The 14844-nt window shown below is 32.8% G+C and overlaps 2 protein-coding genes and 1 pseudogene across 2 annotated transcripts; 2 read left to right on the top strand and 1 right to left on the bottom strand.

Moving 5' to 3' along the window:
* The first annotated feature begins 6323 nt into the window (after window positions 1-6323).
* Window positions 6324-7374, top strand: LOC18013199 (ethylene-responsive transcription factor ERF003). The gene is made up of 2 exons (XM_006394705.2): window positions 6324-6498; window positions 6625-7374. The coding sequence occupies exons 1-2, from the start codon at window positions 6416-6418 to the stop codon at window positions 7106-7108; spliced, it is 567 nt and encodes a 188-aa protein (XP_006394767.1). The 5' UTR covers window positions 6324-6415; the 3' UTR covers window positions 7109-7374.
* A 3780-nt stretch (window positions 7375-11154) lies between these two features.
* LOC112083374 lies at window positions 11155-11787 on the top strand (annotated as a pseudogene).
* A 285-nt stretch (window positions 11788-12072) lies between these two features.
* On the bottom strand, window positions 12073-13662 carry LOC18013207 (deSI-like protein At4g17486). Its single transcript, XM_006394704.2, has 3 exons — window positions 13311-13662; window positions 12516-12803; window positions 12073-12439 (listed from the first exon to the last, which is right to left on the bottom strand). The coding sequence occupies exons 1-3, from the start codon at window positions 13450-13452 to the stop codon at window positions 12213-12215; spliced, it is 657 nt and encodes a 218-aa protein (XP_006394766.1). The 5' UTR covers window positions 13453-13662; the 3' UTR covers window positions 12073-12212.
* Window positions 13663-14844: the final 1182 nt, after the last annotated feature.

The raw sequence follows: 14844 nt of genomic DNA, 5'->3' as shown, positions 1-14844 counted from the left end.
TTCTTTTGGATTTCTCGTAGCTCGAATAGAGCGGTTTAGGATCGAAAATTCGGTTCAGTTTGGTTTGGATCATATGTTTTTATTCACGTGTTTTAATGAAAAAAAAAACATTTGGGTGTTTATATCCGGTTCGGTTAGATTTTTCCCACTTCGGTTCAATTCCGGGTAATCCTCTCTCTGCAGATCATCCTGCAAAATATACTAATCACAATTTGAGTTTTGAATGTTACCAAAGGTCATCTACCTCTTTGATTCACAACAGACGAGCAGCATGAAACATGAGAATGTGTCTGTTATAACAGCGTTCAACAAATTCAACATGGGCTTCTTCACGAGCCCTCTTCTACTCGTCGAATCCAGCTTTCTGTTTTTAACAATTGCGGTGTTTTTTTTGCGTAAAAGGACGGATTAAATATGTTGGCCTGTTGTGGGCTAGGCCCATCTACGACGTGCTGATTTCACACACCCCACCAATTCGTCAAACACTTGAAAGTTTAGTCTTTAGACTGTAGTTGAAGTCCAAATTAGACTGAAGTTGTAATTTTCGGTAATTAAATAGCATTTGCTAGAAAAAAATATATTTTTTAAAAAAATTGGACTTCGTGGATAATGCATGAATCTCGTAAGATTTACATCCGCGATAAATTTAAGTATTTATTACGTATGTGGAAAAAGCCTAGGTTGCCTTGGTTATTTTCCCCAAATCGATTCGGTCAAAGTCACTATATGAGCTAATATCTTCTCCTCTTTTGAAAATCGACGCTATTCTCCTGTTTTTAAAATCGAAACAAATCATAAGTTTAGTTTTGTCCTCTTCTCTTCCCCGAATATTGATGTTAATGGTCTACATTTAACATTTTTGATGGTTTTACGGGAATTCCAAATGCACATAAAAATCAGTCTGTGTAATTCTTCCTGCTGTGTATTGTTCAGTTTGATCGATATTTATCTTCTATAATTAGTACCTAGAGAACTTAACAATAATAATACATGAGCTTTTCAAAAGTACCTAGAGAAGTATATTAGGTTTTAGATTTCCTCTTAAACATATAAATAGAGGTCTATGTACGTAGAGATGACGTGGTGGGATTTTTCGGCTCGGTCCGCCACAAGTTCGATCGCCATACATGATACACTTGACAAACATTATTTTAGTTTGCCGGCTTGTTCGTCCTATCCAAGATCGGTCAAAGAACATTTTAAGACTATTTTGAATTATGACCTTGTAATAAAAATAAATATACATTATGTATTGCATGAACAATCTGCATATGATTATATAGATATATATATATATATCTGTGTGTGTGTCTGTGTAAGATATTGACGTACATGTGCTGGTGGTGCTATGGGATGAGAGCGACAGGAGAAAATAAAATGGTAACATGAAAACTGAAAGAACAACACTATCTAACGAAAAAGTCAATATAGCTTCTTCTTCCATATTCAACATTGTTCCAATAAAGCTCACATCCCATGCCCCATTAAATCAAACTTCCTCTTCCATATACACTGTATACCTTTTCTTGTATTGGCATTTATATATAGCTACACATCTATACCGATATATAAAAATATTCTTTGTAGAAAATAACAAAAACATACATCTCTAATGATTTTCTATTAAATATTTAATCATGTGGATCATGCAAATCAAAGTGAACTGATATGAAATTATAATATATTTTGAAGTTGGAAGTTTCATTTCAGAATGAGCCAAAAGAAACGTATAATTGATGTTGTTGATAGGCAAATAAAATTTATAGAAATGAACAAAAGGCACATGGGAACGAGCTGAGAGATGGGTATCGGAACATAGATAACATTTCTTTCAAAACATTAATGGTTGTAACTAATGGTTGTAATCAATATTGTTTAAAAAAACGTAAAGTGCCAATTAATCAGAGGCTGTTTTTGAAGAATTTTTTTCTTACAACTTTTGAAAACCAGACTTTCAAAGAGAAAAATAACAGATTTAATGTTTAATATCAAAAAACAAAATTCGCTATATATTTTGTCCTGTCATCAAAAGAAGTTTGTGTGGCTCTAACATATAGAAGTATTTTGTATGAATCGTCTGTAGGAAACAAAGAACTTCAACGGAAGAAGAGATAAGGAGGGAACAAAGATCCCATGGAGTGCGGTTAATTGGAACGACAAAATGTCTCCTTCCTTTTGGAGTCAAATGTAACATTCAGTTGCTCTCTCACTTTGCTCCAAAAAACGCGTCCAATCTAAAATCTTTTCTTCTCTCCAACTTTTACTTCGCACTTCCTTTTTTCTTTCAAGTTTTAATTAGGTGGTTTTTTGTGTTTTCTGTTTAGTCAACAACATGCAAACTTGAATCCAGATAATAACCCAAAAACACTACTATAATTCACTAGACTACCTATCATATGGCCATCCATTGATCAGAGTTTGTGATGCAAGTATTTGTTTCCAACTCAAAAACAATTCGAAAATGAGTAAATTGGCCAATACTAACTTATATTGTTTAAGTTTATTCTAAACTCTAGATGTGATATTCGAATAGAAGTTTAGATTAAGTGAAATAAGTGCAAACATTAGCATTCAAACCATATAACTGAAATGATAAGAGCTAGTCGAGACTTGGTACTTGTGATTTTATTTTTATTATCTCCTCTATAGTTAGAAAAGCAGAGGACGATAACAAATTGCAATGAAAAAGAACATATAAGATAAATGTTTGTAAGAATTTTTTTGTCTTCCGACATATATTATACAAAAAGGCAAAACAACTCGATATAGTTTTTTTTTTCCAGTTTTCGAAATTATAAAATGGAAAATTTGTCAACATAGATTAGATTCTCTTGTACCAAGAACATAAATATGCGTAGATAACACCAAAAGATACTGCATGTGTGTATGCAAGCTGAGGAACAACGTCTCTGAAACCTCCAAAGTCCATGTTGAATAAACTTCATCCATTACTATAAAATAAGAATATATACGAGTATGTTTTTTAATATGATAAAAATTGCATTTGCTCTATAGAATATTAGTTTTGTTGTGACCTTTTGTTGAGGATTCAATGGACCCTCCATATTTACATGTGACTGAGTGTGGAATGGGACGATAGAATGGCGGTCTTTGATATGGACGTCACCTTATTATTTCACATTTATCTACAAAATTAATTTCTTTTATATAGCTACTCTGTTTTTCAAATTTCTTTTTTGCATCAATTCTTTTTTTCTTTTGTCGTATTAACTTAAAATTCATTATAGAAATAAATAGAACCAAATATCTATAAAAAATGGATTTTAATGAGTTTTTCTTTATAGATTTTGGGTGAACTAAGAAAGAAATTTTTTTTAGAATCTCATATGAAATAATGATATTTGTATTATATTTAACTGATAAACTCCATCAAAATACCTTAAAATCACTACAATATCTATAACATCCGCTGATTTAAACACACACATGATCCATGCGATCTTATCACATTAAGATTTAGAGAAATTATATATAAGGATTGAAATATTTTCTATAATTTTACATATCTCGAAAAATATATCACTCCTTATGATCTCTCTATAATTGGAGCAAATTAAATGGTTGAAAAAAGTATTTAACTCTTACATCAAGTCCTGAAAATGTATACTTAGAAAAGTATTTTATGCGTGTTAGTAGTATTTACAGTTTAATAATAGTAATATAAATTAGCTTATTATATATAGATTGATTTTTTGGTAAGTATCCTATAGTTTACAGCTGAATGCAGAAAAGGACATGATTCACAATCAACCCATTTCATCACCCATGTTTATATATGTCGTCGGGGGGTCCCACGTCACGCGTTTACGTCCTAGGCCCCACTTCTTTATTCATAATACTTGTCTGATTTTCCCATAACTTTGTATGTAGTCCCAAAACAACTAATTTGTGTATGTTCTACTTTCTCTTTTTCTCTCCAATTCGACAAAACCAAATTAAGATACGTATTCTCGTTTCTCTAAAAACAAAACAAAAAATCAGACATATTTAGCGAATTACGTAATAATTCATATTAATAAAGTTTTGATTAATATATAGGAATTTATTTCGCTGGCGTAAATTTGGAGATTCCATGCTCGTTAAAAAAAAATTGCAAGCATAGAATTTTGTAAGAATCTATTCACATCATGTACAATTTTAATTTTGTTACCTAGAATCTTTCTATATATATGAACCTTATTTAATCATGTTTTGTTTGATCATGTCATGCATGCATTTGGAGATAATTATTGAATTCTCTTTCTCTTTCCGCAGTGTGGAGCTTGAAACTTAAAAGGATTTAACGACACTACCCACACGTGTCAAAACAGTAACGAAGAGACCAAATCGGCAATGCAACTTAAACAACACACAGTCTTTGTTAGAGCTTCTCACTCCCACATGCTTCGCTTCTTGATTTGATCACCCAATACAACTAAACCACGTCTCAAATGAAGAATTAGTTAGTAAACAAAAAATAAATACTAAAACTAAAGTCGACTAATTAATAAAACTATAGCAGTATTAAAGATATACTTTTTTCAAAAATAAGTTTCTTACTGTACAATGTACATTATTAATTCATTATACTCCCATTTGCTAAAGTCGATCATGTAAGTTACTGATACAACTCCATCGACAGAGATAATTTACTTATTTTCCTTTTTCTTTCTTACTAACATGGATGGAACTGTTTAATGATTATGGTTAAAGTTGATTAACTGTTAAGGTTAAAAACGATTAATTATTAATATACTGTTAATGACCTTCTATTGGTTTTTCTTGTTGTCATAATTGCGGTCTAAGATTCTTCCATCAATTTGTTACTCGATTGACACCAATAATATTGGCACTTGTCATTTTGATGGATCCATTCTAACAGCACACTCTTTTGCCCAACATATTCTTCTATATATCACCTGTTATTCCAATTACTATTGACTCTAAAAGGATGTGTTGTCTGAATTGGAAAATAAGTTTTAATATACCTGCAATATGAACTTTGATTTTTAATTTAGTCGATGAATCAGTTATTTACAAACTTTATACAACAAAAAAAAAATTGTTAATCTGTAATGAATAAAATAGATAAAATTGACAAAAAAACATAAATATATATATGAATGTGACATTCCCTACTCAAGTATAATATAATAGTAATAATTAAATCTTACAGTGTATACTGAATTTGTTATTACAGTGTATAATCATACAAACATCAATATTGTTACGATGAATAGTGTATAATGAATATTTCCATCTTCGACTATCATCTAAATAAACTACTCAGAAATCATGGGTAAGACTACAAAACATTAATGTTTGTTTCAATAATAACCTAATAAAATAAAATAAAGGAATAAAATAGATGATAGTCGAAGATGGTTTGGTGTTTGATTGAGTCATTATCGAAGCCTCACATGGGCGAAGAATGGTGATGAAAGAGCCCCGTTAGTCATCAAACTAGTTTTTGTTTCCCAATTATTATTGTTATCATTATTAATTAGTTGTGGAAAAATCTAGAGAAATTTGGCAGTATCTATGATATACAGACATGTTGTGATGATCAAACCCATGTGAAAATGGGTACAGTGGGTTTGAAGTTTCACCGCAGCCAAAATCTCTTTGGATCCAACTTGTTCACCATTGGAAAACAAAGGAAACTGATACATGCATATATACACAGTGCTATATTTAGGACAGTTGAAAAAATTATAGATATTGATTTATTATTTGCTAAAAAAATGTTAACCTATAATTCTTAGAACAGAAGTACAATATCATCGAAATTAGTCTCATTACAAAAAAAAAATTGTTAAAACTAAAAAAAATCTCATGAAAGTAAATTGTATTCTAAGTTTCTAACTAAAACTAATATATGTGTATATATATAATTTCTGTAAATTTTTTGCGGATAAGTCTTATTCTCTTTTAAATCAAATTACAATGGAGTAATACTTTACAAAGACATTTTTATTTACAGTTTCTAAGCATTTAATACTGGCTATAAATTTAATAAATAGGCAATATGTGAGAGTAATAGATAAACCATTTGCCCATGTCGCGGCAACTACGAATACAACAAAAGAGTTAAATTTAAGAATATATTAGCAAATAGGTCTCTATCTCTCTCTCACACACACATAGATGTCTCTCATCAAACAAAATCCATGAGATTTTCTGGTAATGGTGTGGGTCCCGGTTAGGACCAAATTGATTGCCAGTTAATTGCCAAAGAAAATTACAGAATAAAAACAATCAATATCTCTCTCTCTCTCATGAAGCCAACAGTACATATAGCCAACCTTCACTCTTCCAAAAACGCTCCTTCACTTCCCATCACTTTCTCTTCCACAAAGCAAAAACACTTGGAAACACACAAAACACTAGACTCACCTGAACCCTTATTCTCTAAATGGCACGACCACAACAACGTTTCCGTGGCGTTAGACAGAGACATTGGGGCTCTTGGGTCTCCGAAATCCGCCACCCTCTCTTGTAAGCTCCCTCTAAATTACCAAAGTGCCCTTCTCTTTTTTTTTTTTTTTTATTCATTAACCAAGCAAGATGTTCGAAGGCTTTGCTTTTCCTTAGCTAGTGGCTAAATTTGTTTGTTTCTTTCAGGAAAACAAGAATCTGGCTGGGGACGTTTGAGACGGCGGAGGATGCGGCAAGAGCCTACGACGAGGCGGCGAGGCTAATGTGTGGCCCGAGAGCTCGTACCAATTTCCCTTACAACCCAAACGCCATTCCTTCTTCCTCTTCCAAGCTCCTCTCGGCCACTCTCACAGCCAAACTCCACAAATGCTACATGGCTTCTCTTCAGCTGACCAAACAAGCTCAAACGCAAACGCAAACGCAGAACGCGAGATTACGGCCGTTATCCGTGGCGGACACTGACGGCGTGACGTCAGACGGGAATCAGTATAACAGAGGAGGAGGAGGAGTAACGGAGACGATGACGGAGATCAAGTGGGAAGATGGAAACTCTGAACTGCAGCAGAATTTCAGGCCATTAGAGGAAGATCACATCGAGCAAATGATCGAGGAGCTGCGTCATTACGGCTCCATTGAGCTCTGCTCTGTTTTACCTACTCAGTCGCTGTGAGAAACGGCCCTGTCGTTTTAGCGGGATTCTTTTTTTTTAAAGATTAATTTATTTTCCCTTCCAACGAAAACGACGTCGTGGTACTTTCGTTAAAGTGAAGAGAGGAGTAGAAGTGGTACTGGTAGAAGAAGAAAAAAAAGTGGCTAATCTCAAGACATTTGATCTGAATTGGCCTCTTTGAAACACTCATTCTTGTTTCTTCAAGAGCAATCGATCATTTGCTACGTATAATGTATATTATTTTGTTTTATTATATAAAAAAATTATCATTTTTTTCTTTCCATATAAACCAATTGAACTTTAAACCAAAACTTGATATCATGAGTATCGTATGTTTTGTGTTCGTGTGTGAATAAGTGGGGATTTTATGTAGTGAAAAGATACAACACTGGGGAAGAAAGATACCAAAAGAAGTGAGAGAGATGAGAGCTTGGAAGGTTTTGAAAAAATGTGAGTTAGCTTTTGGTTTTTGTTTCATGCATGTTCTCATTTTTCAACGGTGGGCCTAAATTTTCTTTCCTTTTAGAAATCTATATATCTCTATCTCTTTTGATTTTCCTTTTTAATTTGGGATTGCTGCTAAGTAGAAAAAAGTGTCCCTACCTGAAGCCTAAGAAGACCATGAAAATCCACCTTTTTAATTAGAGAGATTTGTGTTTCCTACCACGTTTAACTATAAGAAAAACAATGGTTAGGTATAAATATTTGTTTTTGTCAACCAATGGTTAGCTATATGAGTAATCAAAAAGCAATAGAAATCCGACCCAAATAACGTACTCGACTCAAACACCAAAGAACCCCAATAGAAAACCGGACTCTCGAACATGATTTAGTAAAACACATATAGTGAATTATTATGTTATTCTATACTATTTTATTCATGTGTTTTATATAGAACGAATCGGATGTTATTTAGTTTTATCAACTAAGAAGTAGCATTAGAAAAGTCGAATAGTTTGAATCAACTAGAAAACCAAATGGAATAGAAACCACGCACATAAAAATAGTAATCGTATCCACAAATAGTAATTAATTTTGGGGCTAGTTTTGGCTACTAGTGCAACCGCGGTATACATACCGTTTTACGGATGCTTGCAAATGATCAACCAATCAAACCGTGAAACAACTATAACCACCCTACACCATTTCTTCTAAATAGTTTCGTCGCATAGGTAAAAGATTGTTACTCAGCCACTATAACACGGTAGCTGCTCCACTCCGGTTGATCATTTCTTCTTGCATGCACATAATAATACACGTTATCAGTTGTTAGCAACAAGCCGAAAAACATAATTAATTGTATTAAGTATATAAATGACAATTTAATATGGTTACCTAGCTCGTTGCGATATAACCAGTACACATGCAATGCATCTAAATTGCAGCACACAAAAGATTTGACATTAGGAATTATTTGGATCCAAAGATTTCTTGTCCCTTTATTTGCATGCTATCGACAAGAAATTATAAACCTGTTAATTCTCAAAATAAAAAAATAAACTACTCAAATTATGCATATATAATATTGTATGTTATATCTATTTCTAACTAAGAAACCCATGAAAGATTTTTATTTAAAGAAAAGTTTTTGATGATGTGACAAAAAGCCTATACTTTATAAGACTGATAAAAAAAAGACAAAAAGCAAATAATTTAATTGTTACAAATAATCTCAATTAATGATAACAATGGGAAGCCAAAAGCAATTTTACGTTCTTATAAAAATCTTGTAAGATGTTCGAAAGTATTTTACTCAGAGCTTTGTATGCATGCATGCGATTACAATTTATGTGTTAACATGGAAATTGACATAGATATACTCTCTGAGATCCATTATAACATCAAATAAAAGAAGAGAAAAACAACCTGTTATATGGGACAAAATTTGACAAACAATAATATTATTGAGAAAGATTAGAATCTCGACGTGATATTATATTTTGGATCGAGGTCTTTATCGAATGGAACTTATAATGATTACTCTACTTACCTGTTTGGAAATTGATTTTGTTTCCCCACAACCTTTTCTAAAACGTAAATAAATAAAGAAGAGGGAATTATAAAAGTGTAGTTTTATTCTAATTATTCTGTTTTCTTAAAGCATATTGAAGCAGCAAAGGTGAGATTTAAAATAATGGCATGCTTGTGAGTTCATCATCATTACTTCTTTGAACTTCTGGTTCCCTTTTTTCCTTTGAGGAAGGTCCTTGGTCCTTTTCTAATTTCCCAATAAAATTTTCACTTCACTAACTAAATAAAGAATAAACAGATACAAAGTAGAGATTATGATTCACATGAAAATCTTTTTTTCATTCTTGTTATGTAATATTTAGTTTCTTATTTATCTCGTCTTAGCTAGTGCATGAAAATTTTGTCACCCGAGTTTTAACAGAAGTCATATAGATATGGTTAAGGGTCCAGAACAAAAAAAACCATACATATATAGCAAATTTTCGGGGAATGTAATGCATCCTACATAAGCAACATATCTTATCTTTTGTTTCAAGTTGGAATGCTTGACAGTAATTTGTTTTTTTTTTTTTTAAATTATATTTTGCATCGAGAGTAGATTAAAATTTTTATTGGTAAGCAACTAGATTTGATTGATAGGTATAAACAAAAAGTGCCACACTCCAAAAATCTATCAAAGTTGTTGACAACTAGTTTACCACAACTTTTACCGCGATGAATCTTGTGAGTGAGATACCAATATACATTAATATTTACATAGACACATGAGATGTGTTCAAATTTATATAAAATGAATTTAAAAGATATATATTGTATATATAATAAATAGACAAATAAAATAAAAAATTAAGGAGGAAAGTGGTCAAAGGCAATAATGGACAAGAGAATGATGGTGTTGAGCAATGTAGAATCTCATGTGAAGTTGTTGGTTTGAAAAAGGACCAAACATGGCCTTATGTGGTGAAACTCCTTTTCATAACATTCAATTCCTCGTTGTATTGTTTTGTGTTCTTTATTTTTCTTTCTGGTTAGTTTTTTTTTTTTTTTAATGTATAGTGTTTTGGTTTCCCCCTCAGATGCTTTTGAATAGATTTGTGACGTCGGTTACTTCGGTTCAATTCGGATTTCTCAAGTTTTTGGGTAGTTTTTGGAAGTATAAGCGTGGAAAATATACATACGTGAACTGCTTCTTTTTGTTGTTGTTGTTGTTGTTATTAAAGCACATACGTGAACTGTTTCCTCTCTCATAATTTGGTGTTCATAAAAGCTGCATGTGTGTGTGTTCAATATCACATGTGGATTACCTTCTTTCTTATCTATTTCGATAAGCCCAAACATATATGCAATGGGGGCATTTTTACGTTCATATATTAAATGAAAAATGACAAGTTCTTCTGCCTACAATCCACTAACTCGAATGTTTGTCCTGACGTATTTATTTTGAGAAATATACCATGATAGTATGATACATAAATGCAAGTGTGCCTAGATCTGAACTAGACTCATCTGGTGATTTAAGTTGTAAACGTATAATCTAAAACTAAAAAGACAATATCATTTTAGATGGATACGTAATAATTCATTAACTATATTCGTCTTTTTTGTCTCTTTGGAGACGTCCTAAAAAACTAGAATGATGTAAAGTAGATTAGCTATTAGAATGATTTAGAGAAGATTAATATGGTCCGCTTAACACAAACAGGCTTGGTGACTGCAAAAAAGAGTATTCACATAATCCTGAAAATGTTTAAAATATATAGTTTAAAGTTGTTGACAAAAAAAATATATATAGAAGTTAAAATTTATTCTGTATCGAATAATAAATCTATAACTGTAATCTCTAAGCTGTAAGATATCACAAAAATACCATTCAGTATACAATAATGTTTATAAGTATATATATATATATATATATATATATATATATATATAAAAGAGTTTTTTTTGGTCAACAATGTATTTTAGCACTGCTTTGGAAATAATTAGTTTCATTAGACACTAATTATCTTTATATAATCTCCACTTCTTTCGCTGAACTTATAAACTCTCCTCCTATTATATGGTAGGGAATCAAAATGAGTTAGTGGTATATCGTTGTAGCATTCGTCTTCTTTGCATTTTATACTCATTACAAAGAACACGAGAAAGGCAAAGAAGAATAAGAAGAATCTACCTCCTGGACATCCGTGACTTCCTATTATTGGCAACTTGCACCAACTAGGATCGCAACCTCACCGTTCGCTGTTCAAATTATCCAAAAAATACGAGTCGGGAAGCGTATCTACAGTTGTGGCATCTATACCAGAGAGTCAAAGACACTGAAAGATTGAAAACATTCGACTTAGATTGTTGTTCACGACCTTATCCTGCAAGAATTACTTATATACAATTTAAACGATCTTGTCTTTTCTCCTTACAACAAGTACTGTGAGGGAAGCACGAAAAATGACGGTTGTTGAACTATACACAACGAAAAGGGTACAATCCTTTCGACATGTATGAGAAGGAGAAGTTGCCTCCTTCGTTGATTTCATCTAGCAATCTGCTTCATTGAAGAGCCCGGTCAATTTTAACCAGTAAGTTATTGAAACTGTCGGGAAGTGTGATTTGTATGGTTGGATTTGAATCTTAAAGGGAGCAAACTTGAGAACTCTTATGATGAAGTCATTGTACAAACTACGACTCGAGTATCTCAAAATGGTGATTAAAGAAATGCTAGCACCGATTGTGTCACTTCTAGTTCCAAGAGAAGCTTCAAAAGATGTCAAGATATCGCAGGTTACAACATTTCAAAGAAAACATGGATCCATGTCAATATTTGGGCTAATTCATATGAATCCAAGCGTTTAAAAAAGATCCGGAAACTTTCTTACCCGAGAGGTTTATGGATAAATCAGATTGACTCTAAAGGTCAAAACTTTGAGTTTCAAAATCACTTCACTTTATATTTTCCTTAGTTCAAAAATAAGTGACGTAAAGATCTTATACCATTACCATCAATAAAAATGTTTGTTCAATCTATAATTTTAACCACATCTTCTCGCGTAACACGTAACTTACTTGGGACACCATTACTACCGAATCGAATTGCGAACAAAAAAGGAGTGGTATAATCGAATTACTAAGACTAGAACTAAGCACTCACAGTTGGTGATGGAGGAAGACATTCTCTTCTCCTTTCACCTCTTCTGCTTCGGTTTAAAGAACCTGATGAAGAAAGCGAAGGGCCAGGTGGAAATCTACTTGATCTGCTCCGGAGTTTCTTCTTCTCTGCTTCCGGAATCTTCTCCTCCTTTGGTCTCACCTGCCTCACCTTTGTCTCGTTCAGCTCTGCCGGGAGAACACAGTTGCAGAACAAACCTAAAGACAAATACAAACACATAAAGTCATGAGCTTTTACTAAAACAGAGTTTGCTCTGTATTTGTAGCTTCTTACCGAACCGAGCAAGACGGTTAACCCAACTAGGGATTGATCTCCGGGTTAATTGAATACAAACGTCGTTGCAGAAGTGATTGCAGTTCTTTGTGATGAGATGGTAAGTGTTTCCGCTATACTCTTCAGCGAGTTTCTCCATAAAGGCACGGACTTTCTCGGGATCCAAATCTGTTCTTCCGATCAATATAGACTTCCTGAATGTGAAACCAGGACATTGCTTTGGTTCCACCTCGAAAATCCCCGTCGTTGATTGCTCGTGAGCTCCGAAACCGTATTCAATCCCATGAACTAACCAACCAAACATTTGATAACACAATATCAACACAAACATCTTTGTTTCCCTCTCTTTTGGGAACCAAACAAAAAAAGACTATAACTAGATCTCAATCATAAACATCCTTCATTTTGGACAGACATATGTAATAAGTTAATTCACAAATCAATTTTTAAAAGTCATATAAAACCCGGTTCTGGTTACTTAGTCAAAGAAAATCAGAAGTGCTGATCCAAAATGGGTCAAAAAGTTTCCAATTTTGGAATCTAATGTAACATGAAACCGGTCAATTTGAATTTCTAGAAACAAACAAGCCAACAAACATCAAACTAAAAAGTTTCTTACTTCAACGAAACAGCTTAAGCTGAATCAAATCTCTATTTCAAAAGCAGCTAAATTTTCAATTCCAATCCACAATTTAAAAAATTGTGAACTTTTACAAAAACCCACCAATATTTTCTGACGAAAAGCTCAATATTTTTTTTTCTTATTCTCGGAAAAAGGAGAGAAAAAGGCGATACCTTCAACGCCAGAGTGGTAGATCCCGAGTCCTAACCAGTAAGCGTAGCCATTGATGGGTGTGAGATCATATACATTCAGATAAACCGGAACCGAACCGGCTTTCTTCTTCCGGCCGGTCACCACCACCATCCTACACAACATCTTCTTTAGCCGACAAGGAAGGAGCCTCAAGATTCCAAGATTTTGAAGAAAATAAAAGAGACTTAGAGAGAAGAATCTTAAGATTCTTTCTGATCCTTCTGCTTCTTCTGTTAATCTGAGAGAGAGAAGCTTCTGATGTTTCTTTCTTTCTTAAAAAGCTACATTCTTTTCTGCTTTCTGTCACCCTTTTGTTTAGGGCACCGATTGTTTGAGCTCCCTATAAATTTACATCTTTTATGTTTTGCCCCAATATTATCAATTGGAGTTTTCGTCAACGACGCCAACGAGGACTACTTGAGAGCTGAGGAGAGTGCAAAGTCCACACGAACTTTTTTAAAATTGGTCGTATAAAAGTAAAAATCGACCGTCTTGACATCGGTCAGAAAATTTGGTCAACAGATAGTCAAATTTTTTTGTATAGACATTGGCTTAATTAGTTAGGCGTTAGACACTATGAATCTATGATTAGCATTTTATATAAGAAAAATAACATCAAAACATCTACAATACTCTTGCAAGTATCTTGTTGTTATAGGCGATGGAATAAACCGGCCTTGTCTGTTAAATAAACCGGTTTAACGGTCGCAATGGATCACTCGTGGATGGTTGTGTAATAAAATGTACAGGAGGGTGAAATAGTTTATATTAATTAAATAGAAATCGACAAAGCCACGAGCCATGTCTCAGGAATTGTGTCTTTGTGTACGTTTTAAGCAATCGATGGCTAATTGTTGGGGCGTGAAGTTGACAACATAATTACGCAGACCTGCTACTTTGACAATTTTTCTCTTATTAAACTACCCAAACTGGTTTGGCTCTTGTATTCAATTAGATAAAACATTTTTTCCTACTAAATTACTATAAACTAAGCATATATAAAATCAGTAACCATCAAAAGGATTAACCCAATTGTTAAATATAGTATTCGAATAGTGTTGCATCAATGTACATTAGGCTTTGATTTAAATCTCTCTTCCTTTTTTGAATGTTTAGTTTTTCTTTTCAAGTCCATTATATCAAAAAGGATACATAATTCACGGATCTGCAGCATATTACCAGATATTATATTAAGGTAAGGTATGGATTTATTTTGAAACTTTTTCAATACTTTCAATAAAAATATTATGTAAAACAATCAACAAAAATTTTATCTATAGTGGACTTGGCATTGGGGAACCTGACACAAGACAATATCAATGGACTCTTCTTAACAAACGATTTAGCCGTCTTTTGTAGATTGGTTAATATACGTATATTCGAATATTCGATTAATAATATCAGAAGACTTCTTAATTAAGTACTTTATCATTCTTCTAAATATAAGTATTATTTTCCCACTGAAATTAAAGATAAGTTATATCATACTGTATTAGAAAGGTAATTTAACATTAA

The sequence above is a fragment of the Eutrema salsugineum genome, unplaced genomic scaffold (assembly GCF_000478725.1).
Source record: "Eutrema salsugineum unplaced genomic scaffold, Eutsalg1_0 scaffold_6, whole genome shotgun sequence".
NCBI lineage: Eukaryota > Viridiplantae > Streptophyta > Magnoliopsida > Brassicales > Brassicaceae > Eutrema > Eutrema salsugineum.
Note: the sequence above shows the minus strand (reverse complement) of the source record. Positions and strands in the feature narration are given on the sequence as shown.